Genomic DNA, 15,163 nt, shown 5'->3' on the forward strand with positions numbered 1-15,163 from the left:
AAAGCAGCTAAGGGGAAGGTAAAGACCTAAAAATACAAAAAGCCACTGTTTCTCTAAAGGTGCGAAATAACAGTACAGGTGAAATATTACTATTTATTCCTATTTATTAATCGTTTGAGGAACAAAGCTTCCTCTTTGCCGTTATCCAAAGTTTGACCAGTCCAGTTAAGCCGGACCCTAGAGACAAAACTGCGTACGTCCCCTTTGGAGTTTTCAAATTCAGAATGTCAGACGTATTGGCCATACAGTCGAAAGAGAGTCTTGTGATGTCTAGATACAAAAGGGTTTTTTCGTCCTTGATGGCCTTCAGTTGCTTGCGTATTAGCAGTTCTGGCTTGTTGTCTGCGTTTAGGTCGCTCAACAGTTGCTTTCTAATTGGCGATTGGGAGGCATCGTCACGGGCCTTGTGCATAATTATGGGCGATAGTAGTAGGGCGTTATTTTGTACTTTTAGTTGGACCTCCAATTCCATTTGTTTTCTTTGTAAGTTTTGCAGGTTGAGCCAGTTATCCTTCAAGCTGAGCAGGATATCGTACTGCCATGAGAGCGACTCTTGTCTACTGACAAAGGAATAGAAAGATTTGTTCGACCAAATTTTCAACTTGTACAGGAGGTCTAGTTCATCAAAGATTCCGTAGTACAAATCCAAAAACTCTCTGAGTGAGGCTTCATTAAACCATATTTTCTTGATTTGGTCGACTTGGAAGTTGCATTTCCTAGTCCTGTTGAGCTTCCCCAACAAGCTAACCAACCTGAATGGGGTCCCGCCGAATCTTAGGATGTATCTAAACGTGCTTAATTGTTGGCTGATGAAGTCAATTTTCTTATCAAAATTTTTCAGAACAGACAAAAGCATAACCTTAATCACTGTGATGGGATGCCTTAGAGCGACCTTTATAGTCAAATTCTTTAGGATTTTGGTATAGTAGGTCAACACGGAAGGGTCTAGAACAGTTAGGTTTTTCTTGGACTTTTCAATGAACAGTTTCAGTATGTCCAAGGCATATTTGATAATTTTAGCAAACTTGTCTCTACCAGACAGCGAATCCAACAAATATTTCAAAATGGTAATGTTATCCACCATTTTCGTCTTAGCGCCGGAGTCATCATAATCATCATCGTCACCGCTGCTGCCTCTCGAGCAGCCGCCATGTGCACTGGCCCCACTTACACCGCTACCGTCGCCGGATTTCCCTGCGCCAACGTATGGTGAGTGAGCGTTGGCATTATCGTCTTTAGCGTCTTCATAGCTGCCCCCCGAATAAGGTGGTGTTTCTGAACCGGAAACGATATCTGTACCGAACTGACTCATGCCGGGAAAGGGTGGTATTGTTTTCGATTAGACACTCTGTGTAATAGCTTCGAAACGGATAAAGATGTGTCAAGTCCTATATTGTTTTCTTCCCCCAGCTATATAACCAACACGCAGGACAGGATATGGATGATAGTCATTCACCGTATTATCGATTGGAAACCAAGAAAAAGAGGAAGAGCCCTTTTTAAAATTATGTAACCGGGAATAATATGCTTAAATCCCACCGGAATTTCAGGTACTAACGCCGGCAATCCAAATGCCAAAAAAATTAAAATCTTAGCGCCGCTCGGTTTCGATCCGAGGACATCAGGGTTATGAGCCCTGCGCGCTTCCACTGCGCCACGGCGCTGCTAATTGATGTTAAAGTAATGCAATCAGCTCACTTACCCCGCACTCTGCTATTCAAACCCTTTATAGTTGAAACCACGCGTAACGTGGTGTTCATGACTACCGTAAGGCAGCAGTGCACTGCAAGATAAGACCTGTGACGCCTGGACCGCTGTCATCTTGCACGGGTCAGCGGGTAGACAGGTCCCTGACTCCCCACGCTTAGTCATACGCTATCGTCATAGATAAACCGGACTCTCTTCCTACTGGCCCCCGCCGAGTTTGGCGCCGCGCCGTCGCCCGCGATCGCAAGGCCCTGCGATTGTATTTCCTTTAACTGTCCTCTTCGACGGGGCTGGGCCCGGCGCGGATATCGGCGGGGCCGCCGATCTCTAGCTCCTGCCCTTGGCGACGTTTGTCGCTGCTAACGGCAACCGACGGCGCAGCGCCGCTCGCTGAGTTTTTCACTTAGCGGTAGCCGCCGAGAAGCTTGGAGGATATATAAACAGAGCTTCTTGTCCCTCATTCAATCGCCACCAGACCCTTTCCTTCTTTGGTGTTTATACCTCCCTCTCGAGACAGCAACAGCAACAGCAACAGCAACAACTACAACTACAACTACAACTACTACAATGGAAACAGGTCCTCACTACAACTATTACAAGAACCGCGAATTGTCAATCATCTCAGCCCCATTCAGTGGTGGCCAAGGTAAATTCGGTGTCGAGAAGGGTCCTAGATACATGCTGAAGCATGGTTTGCAGTCAAGCCTGGAAGAGTTGGGCTGGTCCACTGAGTTGGAGGCCGCTCTTGACGAGGCTGAATTTGTCACCAAATTGAAAAAGGAAAAAGAATCGTCCACTGGAGGCTCTTCCGTTTTGGACGGAGGAGTTAAGGCCAAGAGAGCCGACGTGGTCGGTGAAGCCACCGAGATGGTTTACAAGTCCGTGTCCAAAGTGGTTCAGGCCGGCAGATTCCCAGTGACCTTGGGTGGTGACCATTCCGTCGCTATGGGTACTGTATCAGCCGTCTTGGACAAGTTCCCTGAAGCCGGTGTGCTATGGATCGACGCACACGCGGACATTAACACTATAGAGACCACAGACTCGGGTAACTTGCACGGTTGTCCCGTTTCATTCTTAATGGGCTTAAACCAAGATATCCCAGGCTGTCCCGAGTCATTGAAATGGGTTCCCGGTAACTTGAGTCCAAAGAAAATAGCATTCATCGGGTTAAGAGACATCGATGCAGGAGAAAAGAAAATCTTGAAAGACCTGGGCATTTCAGCCTTCTCCATGTACCACGTGGACAAGTACGGTATTAACGCTGTCGTTGAGATGGCCATGAAAGCTATCCACCCGGAAACAAACGGCGAAGGCCCCATAATGTGCTCTTATGACGTCGATGGTGTAGACCCACTATACATCCCTGCCACAGGTACTCCAGTGAGAGGTGGGTTGACTTTGAGAGAAGGTCTTTTCGTGGTGGAAAGATTGGCAGAAACCGGTAACTTGGTTGCTCTAGACGTTGTCGAATGTAACCCAGATTTGGCCATACACGATATCCATGTCTCAAACACCATCTCCGCCGGCTGCGCCATTGCAAGATGTGCATTGGGTGAAACCTTATTGTAGTTTATCTTATCATTCTTTTTTTCAAAAAAAAAAAAAACTAACCACTTTTTTATTTTGTTAAATACATGCATATTTATATAGTATATAATAAAAAACATTCAAGTTAAAAAAGACACTGACTGTATTCCGTTACTTTTCGTATTTCTTGGTCAACCCCCTCCTAATTGCTAGCACGCTGTCAACGATAACCGCGTCCACACCAGCTTCAATTTGAATACTTGCGTTCTCGGGATCATTGTTGTCAACACCGTAGGTAACGCATACCAACCCATTCGATTTGACCACTTGCACCAACCGCGGCGCCTTTAAAATGGGCGCAGCGGCAGACACAATCCCCAGTAAGTTCCATTTCTTGGCAAACCTTATTCCGTTTTGCAACGATGACGCTCTCAAATCCGCCATCTTCTCACTACCGCCCTCGGTTAAGAACAATATTGGAATCACCGGTTGCTTTAATGACAACATGACGCAGATATCTGGGTGGAATGACGAAAAGATTATGTCCCTGCCATTCGCGTTATCAAACACCACCTGCAGCACGGTGTCTACCCAGTGGTTCATTTCCATCACGATTTGTCCCAATTCCTCTTCTTCGGCTTCGTCAAGCATGGGGAATTTGCATTCGATGTTGAAGCCGACGTTGGCTGGAATTTTCTTGAACAGTTCCTTCAAGGTAACAAAAGATGACGCTATCGAGTGGCCTCTGGCGTTCCCCTTGAAATTGTTCTTCTTGAATGTCTTGGTTAGCCTCATTCGGTTGTTGGACCAGTTGGCATTGTTGGATCTCTCCTCTGGGTCAACGTTATGTAAATCCCAAGCCCTTCTCAATGTGTTGACGTTAGAATCATCCACTGAACGTCTTCTGTTTTTCTGTAATGCCATTTCTACCCCATTAACATGGCGAGTTGAACGACCGGCGTCTCGTTGAGTATGCTCTTTATTCGCATTGTTTAAATCCAAAAACTGCTCTAGTGTCAACTCATGCATGGGAATGTCAACACCCGTTTCAGCTACTAAGAAATCATGATATACCACTGGTACGTTGTCCTTCGTCAGTTGAACATCGAATTCCACATATGATGCGCCTAAAGAAGCTGCCATGATGAAAGACTCGACCGTATTCTCCCCAATTTGTAACGATTTGTTAGGATTATTTTTACCCAATCCTCTATGCCCTATAACCCGTGTCGCTACCAAGGACTTCCAATACGTTTCTGTTCTTTCTAAAGGAAGCTTTGCATGTTCGAATGGCGTTATAATAATATATTCAAATTTCAACGTTCCGAGTACCTCTAATGTATGGTTGGCAATGATAGGGGTGGTCATATTCCCATTTAACACACTTCTATTAACTCCCACTGAGCTATGTGACTTGTTCAACATGGAAACACCCCTCCCCATCACGTGATTATTATTATCCTTTTGGCAATCGATATTGTTTTTTGACTCCAATGAATGTGTTCCATATGTGGGGACAATATCAAAATATAATGTATGAGAATAATCGGCTTTGAATGGTACTTTGAAGTCTACTGCATCCACATTATCATCTAATGGTAGGTCTATAATCGTGGAAAACTTATCAATCGAATCACTACACGAAATTACCAGTGATAACGCACATTCTGTCTCCAAACCTATGACCTTTGCTAGTGCCTCTTGATCTAATAAAATCGAAGGGCCTCTGTTTCTTGTATCATTACTTCCCAACGTTAATAATATCAGAGATTCATTTTTGCTCAAAAACCTATGTCCATACGACTTGATTGGTCCTAAAGGTCCTTTATTTATTCCATTCCCGTTTTCATTTCTGTCGTCTGATTTTTCAGAAGTAATCGCATTTGACTTCTCCTTGTCTTCGCTACCACTGTTTAATTGCGATTGAGGATGTGTTACTAATTCATCTTTGATTTGAACCATATCAGCAACGTCTAGGTGACCACGTAGTACAGCATGTTCCATCGGCGTCCATCCGCCTTCGTCTTCAATATCAAAATTCACACAATTAGCCACTAAAAGACTAATAATCTTCTTAAACCCTTCAGCTGCTGCAACGAACACTGCTGTCCAACCAAATATTTTCTCTTTAATTTCAGGGTCAGCTCCATTATACAATAAACAAACAGCTGCTTCAAAGAAATTTAACCTGCAAGCAAGATACAATGGCGTCTCATGCAGTTCGTTATCTTGGTAATTTATATCAAACCTTTTTGAGGATAAAAGGACATGTAAAAGGGGGTAATTATTCCATTCTGTAGCTAAGTGTAGCAAACTTGAACTTTTTAGCTTTACGTTTGGATCCAATGAATGTAATAAAACTCCCGTGGCTCTCGGATGGGCGCCCAACACACTCAAATGTAAAGGTGTCAAAGATTCAGAATCTCCGAATGCGGAAACATCATCGATAGGAAAACCTTTCCATACGTTCCATTCTTTCATCAGCTTAATAATCAATGCTGTAACTTCAGATAAGCCGTACTGACAAGCATAATGCAAGGGAGTTCTTTTATAATTATCATGTTGAAAAAGGCATGGTGTTAAATGAACTGGTAATTTCTTTAAAATATAGGAAATCGTCAGGGCAGACTTCTTTTCCTCCTCTGTAACATCTGATTCTACTGATACGGCTAAAATATTATGCAAAGTGTTTAAATCAGTTATAATCTCTCCGTTATTACTGGTATATTTAGAGGGCTGTGACACCCTCTTCCTATCCGAAACGTCTTGCCTTCCAATTAACTTACCTAATGCAATTATATGGTGGTGGAAAAAATTTCTTTTATTAATGTCTTCTGAATCATTTAACGAAGGAATAACATTTAGAATAGCATCAATACATGCCAATGATTTTGATAATGCAGCTTTATTCAATACATTAATCATTATTCTTGTGGGGATCGAAGACAGTTCCGAGTATAGGTTCGTCAACTCTCTAATGAGGCCTTTGCTATTATCGTCTTCAATAAAAATGGAAATTACTTTGAAAAACTCCACATTTTCACTTACATTTGCACTAAGTGTGGAATTATTAGTTAACTTTTCGTATGCGTTTATTTTTAACGTCACTTGTTCCCAAACTTTTTTTAGCAAACTCAGATCTTTAGTTATGAGGGCATCATCAGCAAATTGTAATGGTAAGATTCTAGTTTCCAAAGATGACCTTTGTTGATTGGTGCCAACTTTCTTGTCTAATTTCTTTAGAATCTTGATAAAAGCCCTTTTATTCAGTTCTGCATACCATTTCAAATTCCTGAATTGCTTCGTCAAGTCAGCGAGAATAGACTGAATCTCTATCAAATCATCTTTGTGGTAAGGTGTGCGATTAGCTTGGCCGGCTCCTTTTAAAAGTTGATCAATCTCACATGTATCCTTTGCGAGTAAGGTTTGTGCTACCCCATCTTCGGCATTGACATTGTCCTCTGAAGTCAGTTTTATTTCATTAAATTGGTTAGACAAAAGTAACCTTTCAAATCTCTTTTTATATTCAGCATATTGGAAATTATAAAATGTGTCAACTTTTTCAATATCCCTATCGATTGCAAAGAAAAAAGATCCCAATGACTTCTGTACTTTTGGGGAATCTAAATAATTCTGAGCGCTATTAGCCGAGTCTCTCATTTTCGTTGGTGGCCCGTTTTCATCATAGTTATTCCTGTTATAATTCCTGTATATGTCCTCTTGAAGTCTTGTTATTTCCTTTATCATTTTCTTCAATGACTTATAGCCCACATATTGGGTTGACCACTCAGGAATTCGATGATTAGCAAAGGTTTTCCCAAATTTCATAAACGATGATATGATGTTTTGTTCGTTACTTCGGTTCAACTGTCAGTTTATTGAAACTATCAGTATATTTTTATGTTGTAAAATTGGGGCTTTTCCCTTTTTTTTTTATATGGCTTTTAGTTTTTGCTATGCTTTGTTGTTTCTTATAAATAAAATAAACGGAAATCGCAACTTGTTTATGGATTCCACTCTTTCAGATGATTGTTCTATCCTTTATTTTTATTAAGCAAATGTTTTCTTTTCTATTAAATTGTATTTCGTGCACGTTCTAAAAATAATTCTATTACTCTTTATTACTTTTGCGCTATTATGAAGTTGGCACACAACTGTGTGCAAAAATGCCTCTCAGAACACACAAGGTATAGGAAATGACAAGATTGCTGGAATGGTTACGGATTACTCGCTATTTATACGGCCTCAAACGTTCGTTTGCTAATATTCGGGACAGTGTGTAAGGGTCTTATAGCATTACTCCACATACGAACACGTGGAAGTCTTAAATTATAAAACTAGTACATAAAGAAAGAATATTAATAATTAGGACACAATTGATCTGTCCGAACAAGATCGTAAATCTGTTTCATGGATAGATGCATTAACTGACGCACTTCCAAACCAACCCATATCTTGAGCATTGATAATGTGCTCGCATCCTTCAAGAGACTTCTGGCTTCTCGTTTAAAGCCAAATTCACGTAATATGGGTAGCGAACTGTTTACGAAGAGAAAACATAAAGAGGTTAGTTTGTTGTTAGTAAAGTTATTCATTAATAGAAATCAAAAAAAAAAGGGAGAGGAAAAGGTTTTGAAAAACACATAGCGATGTCATTCTTCAAAACCATTAATCAATGCATAAAATACGAACCTTTCAAATAAGTCCAAATTCGGATCTAACTGTCGTCCAATACCCTCCAACAGTAAAATGGCGACAACCACGGAAACAAAATCGGATTCCATTCTAACGTGATGGGATCTAACCATACTTAACATTTGATCAAGCAAATCACCAATCGATACAGTTCCTAGTGTGAAGGTCCTTTGTTTGACCTTATCAACTAACTTTTCTACCTTAAAAGCAAACACTTCTTTATCAATGGCCGTTTCTGGAGTTCTTGATCTTTCAATCATCAACTCACCTGCTTTATAACCATCAAATCTTGCCAGTGCATTGAATAGCGCTATAAAGTTAATTCTGTTCTTTTCATTCAATTCCGTAATAATTCCTGTATCGATAAAGCAAATTTGGGGCGTGTAATTCGTTAAAATAGACTTCAGTTCATCAACAAAGTCTTTACTCTGATAATTATCCATCTTTTTCCTTAACGCGTGCGTAATCTGGAAAGAATCATGTTCAGAAGATATAATGTTTGTCCCGTATTTGTTTGTCTTGACGAACCTGATTATGACATTCCCGGGATGCAAATCTGCATGAACAAAATCATCGAGTATTAACATCTGTAAAAATGCGTCAACAAAGGGATCGCTGACCTTTTTACAAAGTTCAACATCATCAAGCTCCCTTTTTGTAGATAGAAATTTTTCCATGGAAAGACCATATACATGTTCTTCAAACATAACGTCTCTGTTTGATAAGGGAAGAAATGGTTTGGGAAACTTTACCTGAATAGAGTTCTTGAAATTTTCATTGAATCTTTGTAGGTTTAACGCTTCAATTCTCAAATCTAATTGGATATTCATTAAAATCGAAAATTGCTCTACTTCATTTGGTAAAGATAACCACTCCATCGTTGGAATCCAGTTAATTGTGTCAGCAAAAAATGTCATTATTTTCAAATCTCTTCGTATTTGAGATCTTACGTTCGGATGTAAAATTTTTATTGCACACCAACGGTTGCCATCCTTACCAATTTGGATATTGTCATATTTGTCAATATATTTTTGAGATAGTTCACCCACATAAACTTGAGCGATGGATCCAACCCCAATCGGGGTATGGTTAAATTCATCGAAGGCATCTTCAACCTTATCAACTTCTAATGCTTGGCACAATTTTTTTAGGGTGAAACGTAAGGAATGTGCTGACACATTGCTATGAAGCTTGCCCAATTCATGACAGAGGGCATGGGAAAAAATATCAGTTCTAGAGCCTGCCCACTGACCGAGTTTGATAAAACTTGGACCAGCCAATTCCAATCCTTTACGAAGCAATTGGCACCAAATCAGAGAACCCCGAGTTTCAGTTATACTCGTATCATTAACTTTTAGTTTATGACCGAACCACGATATGGGGTATAGCAACAGAATGGGTAAGAAAATAGCAGAAATCTCTAAAAATCTAAAAACTGTGCACACAGGCTCAACAATTTTATCATTGAAACCGAACCACAAGATTCTTAAGCACCGCATTAGCCTATCGCGTGATTCGGTTATTTTAGTAGACCTAAAAGACTTAATTTGCTCTTGCAGTTCATTCTCGGAAGATATGTACAAACCCATTTCGAAAGTGTCACCTTTGGGATCCGGCTTCAGAGAGTCATTGTATATCAAGCTGCATTGCCTTGAAATCGTATCGTGTGTTAAATAAAAAACAGTAGACGTAGGTATTATCAGGTTTCTCAATGGTATTTTATGCAAATGTCGCGTTGACTGGCTATAATATTTCCAAGAGTTTCTAAAAGCAAATCTTAAAAATGCCATTGCCCAGTTGGTTTGGTCTTCCTTCTCTTTGTCTGTGAAAAACTTAGCGAAATGACTAGATCTCCTTAAAGTGAATGTGTCTTATAACATGTAGTATCCTTACTTTTCCCTTCGAGCAGGTAGAAAGGCTTTCTTTCCCCTTATATTCGGGGTTGTTTATTTTTCGTTGCCTTTAGGCAGGTCATCAATACATATTTGATATTGAAAATTAATTAATAGTTTATAAGAAAATTGCGTCTCAGTTCTATAGTCTATAAAAATCTGCTCCATACATGTGCTATTACAACGGCCCCGGTATATGATTCTCTATCTTGTTTGAACTTGCTCTTCATTAATAACATCGGTTAACCAATCCAACCCTTCAGTAATGCCTTCTCCTTTGATGGCACTCGACGCCACAATTGACCAGCTTCTTTCCTTTAAGCTGACTAGGTTTAGCTCCTTTGATATGTACGAAACGCTCAAGGCACCCGGTTGGTCTTGTTTGTTAGCAAAGACCAGTAACGCTGCGTCTTTCAATTCTTCCTCCTGGAGCATGACATGCAATTCCTTGGCTGCCAATGATATGCGTTCCTTGTCTGTAGAGTCGACGACAAATATCACGGAAGCAGCCTCATTGTAATAGCAACGCCAGTACGGCCTTATACTTGTCTGGCCGCCAAGATCCCAAACATTCAATTTTAAATTCTTATAGTTCAAAGTTTCTACGTTGAATCCAATCGTGGGCTTTGTAGAAACAACTTCCCCCAATTGTAAACGATACAATATCGTAGTCTTTCCAGCACCGTCCAATCCGAGTATCAAGATCCTCAGCTGCATCGGCACCCCCCACAACTTATCGAATATCCCACTGAAAGCATTCCCCATTGCTACCACTTTTGCTGAACTGTATTCGCAGAAATGTATCACCGATCTGCAGGCCTAAAACTCTCATCGACTTTAGTTGCCAACTAAGCCTTAATAACAATAGTAAATCTCATCGGCTCGTCGCATATGAAAAAAATCGCTATATGAATAGGTCCTGAATGAAAAGAAGATAGCGATGATGAGATGGCCTTTCTGGCACAAGCAAGACAAGTAGTCATGGAAAACCACAGTAGGAAGCCCCATGGCGTGAAGGACCAATCGGTAACCAAGCCCATCTCTTTAGATGGCAGAACAGGTGAAGTAATTGTTAGAAAGTCTACAGGAAAAACCAAGATACGCAAAGGCCAGACAGAAGAAGAATACGAGCAGCAGTTGCAACACTATTTCCAAGTTGAAAAGGGCCCTGTACGGACAGATATTGGCTGGATGGACAAAGTGGATCCTCTGACCCAGATACGAAATGGCGAGTATGACGTCTCCAATAAGCACCAGCGACAAGTACTCAGTGGATTCTGCCACCGTTTCTACTACCAACGCAAGTATGAGCAATGTCTGGACCTCAGCAGCTACTTGTTGGGGCTCTTCGAACCCTTCAACGTGAAGAACAAAATGAAGCGTGAGTTAGAAGAGTTGAAATATATGATCGAGCAGTGTCGTAAGCAGGTGTTATAAGCCGAATAAGGACTCGAATTTGAAAAAAGAGATATTTCTTTCCCGGATATGGCGGATATGATTTATATATATATAATGTAAACTAGAATAGAAATAGTAATACGTAACTGTACCAAGCTGGTGTGAATGCAGCTACTACGAGGTATAAAAGTGATTTGAAAGTACAAAATGATAAGAAGTCACGGATGGTCAATGCTTAGCAAATTTTATCCAGCTCGGAATTTCACAAGATGTTCCAAGATAGATATGACTTTTGAGGGAAACACTCAGGACATTTCCGCTTCTGCTGAAGAAAGGATGTCCACTGTCTTTGGAGGTCGTCTGAAAGGCGAGCCACCAAGATCTACAAGCAGGGTGCTTACGGGTGGAATGAAGAAAATAGCTGGTGTCCCTGTACCTGCAAAACCGCAGGAACCTGATAACTGTTGCATGTCAGGGTGTGTTAATTGTGTGTGGGAGATATATAGTGAGGATTTAAGGGACTGGAAACACAGGAGAAAAGAAGCTGCGCAAAAGATTCAGGGAACAAAGGAGAAGTGGCCTAAAGATTGGAATCCACCTTTAGGCTTGTTAAGCATAAAAAACGTTCCAACCGAACTACAGAAAAAGAAATTGGAACTCGATGATATGAAAGCAGATCAACCTCCTGATTTATCGGCTATCAGAGATATGTTCCCCAAGAGGAAAGGGCCTCTGCCTAAGAGTGTCTTAGCAGCCAAGAAAAAAAACAATGCTCTAAGATACAAGCACGAGCAAGAGGAACGGGACAACCAACAAACAGCCCAGCTAGAAGCAGACGAAGGTTGGGAGGATATTCCTGTTTACGTTAAAGCATTTGCTGAATTTGAGTCAAAGAAGAGATTACAAAAAATTCATCAACAGGAAGAACAAAAAAAGAAAACCGCTTTGGTTTGAATCAAGAACCAAACGATATTGTTCAGAAAACATGTTTGTAACCTTTCTTCTATTCAGGCTCTTGCCTTTGAAGCATACGTATATTCATATTCAAAAGTATAAGATGTTGATGCTTATTTTAAACCTACATACATCCGTATACATACACATATATTCATGAAATTTTTCAGTTATATTATATTATATTTTTTTATTAACTATACAGAAACGATATTAAAAAAATGTATCAAAAGTGAGTGAAACAAATGGAAAGAGCAGAAAAATTCTTTTTCCTTTTTTTTTTTACTGAATCAGCTTTAATCCATGTCGACATCACCTTCGGTATCCTTCTTGTCATCCTTCTTGTCAGCTTCAGCCTTTCTTTGAGCAGCCAATTTTTCAGCCAAAGCAGCCATTTGAGAGGATTCTTGTTTGGATCTTAAAGCTTGCTTCTTTTCTTCTTCCTTAGCCAAGTATCTACCTCTGATAACGTTACCTAGAGAAGCTAATTCTTCGTATTTAGCAATGTATTTGGCCTTGATGGAATCRAAACCATCGTCGTATAACCATTCTTCAGCCTTGTTTAACATATCCTTCAATTTGGTCTTTTCAGCATCAGAGGCAAAGGTAGAGTATTCTTCATCCAACTTACCACGCAAGGTGTAAATGTATTCTTCAAGAGTGTTCTTACGGTCTTCAGTTTCAGCGACTAATTTATCTTGGGCGATCATTTCGTTTTCCTTTTCAATTAATTCATTCAACTTTTTAGCTTCCAAACCAAAAGTGTGTTCGATAATAGTCAAATCGTCCTTCTTCACGGTCTTAATAACCTTCTTAAATTCTGGTTCGGCATCTTCTGGAGCATCTTCTGCTAATGGAACAGCCTCTTCAACCTCAATATCTTCGATTGAGTAGGCTTCTTCAATAGTGTGTAAGCCAGATGGGTCACATCTCAACTTTAACTTGACTGGAACGGAGTCTTGGCCTTCTGGTAGTTGGACACCAGTGATTTCCCAGTTAGCAATGTATTCTGGAGTGTCAGTTGGTAATTGTGTGATGTCGGTGTAGTTGGCAGCCATTGAGAAGTCACCAGTACGGTTTAAAGTAATCAACTTAGTAGATGGGAAAGTTGAGCCGGCTGGGAAGACTTCCATGTGATCTTCGTCTTCAACTTGTTTGTCCCAAGAGTAAGAAACAGAGTAAGGATGGATGTCCTCGAACTTGAATGGTCTAACTCTTAGAGTTGGAGAGTGAATGGCACAAATGAAAGCAGCACCCTTAGCAATAGCTTCATCTTGGTTCAAAGTGGTAGACAAAGGCTTTCCGAAGGCTTCAGAAATGGATTGCTTCAAAGTTGGGATACGGGTGGTACCACCAATGATTTCAACAAAATCAACATCTTCAGCAGTCAAGTTGGCTTGAGCTAAAGCTCTGGTAACTGGTTCAGTAACACGTTCCAACAATGGCTTGACTAATTCTTCCAATGATTCACGAGTTAATTGGGATGATACATCAACATCGTTCATAACGGATTCAACAGAGAATGGAGCAGTAGTGTTAGCAGACAAAACCTTCTTCAATTTTTCAGCGGCAGTCAAAATTCTGTTGTAAGCCTTTGGATTTTCTCTGATGTCGATCTTGTACTTGGACTTGAACTCATCAGCAAAATGTTCAGTGATAGCCAAATCGAAGTCTCTACCACCAAAATGTTTGTCACAAGCAGTACCTAAGACCTTTAATTGACCCTTCTTGAAAGCCATGATGGAACATGTGTAGGAAGAGTGGCCGATGTCAACAAAAGCAACAATTCTTGGTTTTTCTTCACCTTCTGGCAAGTCGTTCTTGAAGATACCGTAAGAAACACCAGCAGCGGTAACATCATTGACGATTCTAACTGGGTTCAAGCCGGCAATCCTAGCGGCATCACCGACGTTATAACGTTGTTCTTCTGTGTACCAAGCTGGAACGGCAATACAAACATCAGTGATGTTAGCTTTTGTTTCTTGCTTGGCGGTGTCCTTGACTTTATCGATGAACATGGCAGTTAGTTGAGTGGCAGAGAAAACGTGCTTTTCACCAGCAAATCTAACTTCAGCACCAACCTTCTTGTCATCCAATTCAACTAACTTGGAAGTAAAGTGCTTGGATTCTTGTTTCAAATCTGGGTGACCGTAGTTTAAACCAAGAATTCTCTTTAGGTTGGCAACGGTGTTCTTGATGTTGGAAGTTTGCTTGTTCTTACCAGTTTCACCCAAATATCTGTTCTTTGGACCGAAACCAACAACAGAAGGGGTGGAACGGTTAGAGACTTCATTAACAACAATGTCAATACCTCTGTTTCTAGCAACAGCCAAGACAGAGTTATTGTTACCTAAATCTAAACCAAATGGAGTACTCATCTTTGAAAGAAAATGTTATGTATCAATGTACTTTTTGCTTGTAGCTATCAAAAAGGAATCAAGAATTAGAAAGACTACAAGGTAAAATTCAAGACACAAAAGAGTATAAAATAAACTATATCTTTTATCACAAAGGTTATCCCAACAAGAAGTAGTACTCTTCGAAAACGGAACCTTCTAGAACCATCTTCGTTAAATTTTTTTTCATCGCCTTCGAAAAAAAAAAAAGAAAAAACGAAAAAGAAATACACGTAATAAGTGACTAGGAGCTCAACGGACTGACAATGAATAAGTTGTCCACATATCATCCCATAAGAGACTATCGATATCGACAATCAGGTGTGTCTGATTGCTCTCTTCAAACCTGTTCCGAGTGTCTACTTTTCCTCGGTTGACTAGTGGAACGAGTCCCGACAGCAGTGCGTAGATTTAAATCTACTCACTCGACATAAAATCCTTCAGAGACTTAAATATGTAGACGTAGCATTTCCAGTAATAATTAGGATGTTTAGTTCCAATTAATTACACAAATAGGAGGCGGATTAAACTAATCTATACAATGAACAATGAAATATACACATACAGCCATCAAATGCTGTGGAACCAATGAGT

At 40.3% G+C, this 15,163-nt stretch overlaps 6 protein-coding genes and 1 non-coding gene across 7 annotated transcripts; 3 read left to right on the plus strand and 4 right to left on the minus strand.

Annotated features, from left to right (window-relative positions):
* Window positions 1-106: 106 nt before the first annotated feature.
* On the minus strand, window positions 107-1,312 carry PEX25 (Pex25p; the record flags this gene model as incomplete). The annotated part of the gene is made up of 1 exon (XM_018368342.1): window positions 107-1,312. The coding sequence occupies one exon, from the start codon at window positions 1,310-1,312 to the stop codon at window positions 107-109; it is 1,206 nt and encodes a 401-aa protein (XP_018218922.1).
* A 280-nt stretch (window positions 1,313-1,592) lies between these two features.
* On the minus strand, window positions 1,593-1,664 carry DI49_5351. Its single transcript has one exon. It is a non-coding gene; the product is annotated as a tRNA-Met (tRNA).
* A 610-nt stretch (window positions 1,665-2,274) lies between these two features.
* Window positions 2,275-3,276, plus strand: CAR1 (arginase; the record flags this gene model as incomplete). Its single annotated transcript, XM_018368343.1, has 1 exon — window positions 2,275-3,276. The coding sequence occupies one exon, from the start codon at window positions 2,275-2,277 to the stop codon at window positions 3,274-3,276; it is 1,002 nt and encodes a 333-aa protein (XP_018218923.1).
* Window positions 3,277-3,405: 129 nt separating this feature from the next.
* GDE1 (glycerophosphocholine phosphodiesterase) lies at window positions 3,406-7,062 on the minus strand (the record flags this gene model as incomplete). Its single annotated transcript, XM_018368344.1, has 1 exon — window positions 3,406-7,062. The coding sequence occupies one exon, from the start codon at window positions 7,060-7,062 to the stop codon at window positions 3,406-3,408; it is 3,657 nt and encodes a 1,218-aa protein (XP_018218924.1).
* Window positions 7,063-10,769: 3,707 nt separating this feature from the next.
* Window positions 10,770-11,258, plus strand: DI49_5354 (uncharacterized protein; the record flags this gene model as incomplete). Its single annotated transcript, XM_018368345.1, has 1 exon — window positions 10,770-11,258. The coding sequence occupies one exon, from the start codon at window positions 10,770-10,772 to the stop codon at window positions 11,256-11,258; it is 489 nt and encodes a 162-aa protein (XP_018218925.1).
* Window positions 11,259-11,426: 168 nt separating this feature from the next.
* DPC25 (Dpc25p) lies at window positions 11,427-12,173 on the plus strand (the record flags this gene model as incomplete). Its single annotated transcript, XM_018368346.1, has 1 exon — window positions 11,427-12,173. One exon carries the CDS (start codon window positions 11,427-11,429, stop codon window positions 12,171-12,173), a length of 747 nt encoding a protein of 248 aa, XP_018218926.1.
* Window positions 12,174-12,469: 296 nt separating this feature from the next.
* On the minus strand, window positions 12,470-14,551 carry SSE1 (adenyl-nucleotide exchange factor SSE1; the record flags this gene model as incomplete). The annotated part of the gene is made up of 1 exon (XM_018368347.1): window positions 12,470-14,551. One exon carries the CDS (start codon window positions 14,549-14,551, stop codon window positions 12,470-12,472), a length of 2,082 nt encoding a protein of 693 aa, XP_018218927.1.
* Between the last annotated feature and the right edge of the window lie 612 nt (window positions 14,552-15,163).

The sequence above is a fragment of the Saccharomyces eubayanus genome, chromosome XVI, assembly GCF_001298625.1.
Source record: "Saccharomyces eubayanus strain FM1318 chromosome XVI, whole genome shotgun sequence".
Classification (NCBI taxonomy): Eukaryota; Fungi; Ascomycota; class Saccharomycetes; order Saccharomycetales; family Saccharomycetaceae; genus Saccharomyces; species Saccharomyces eubayanus.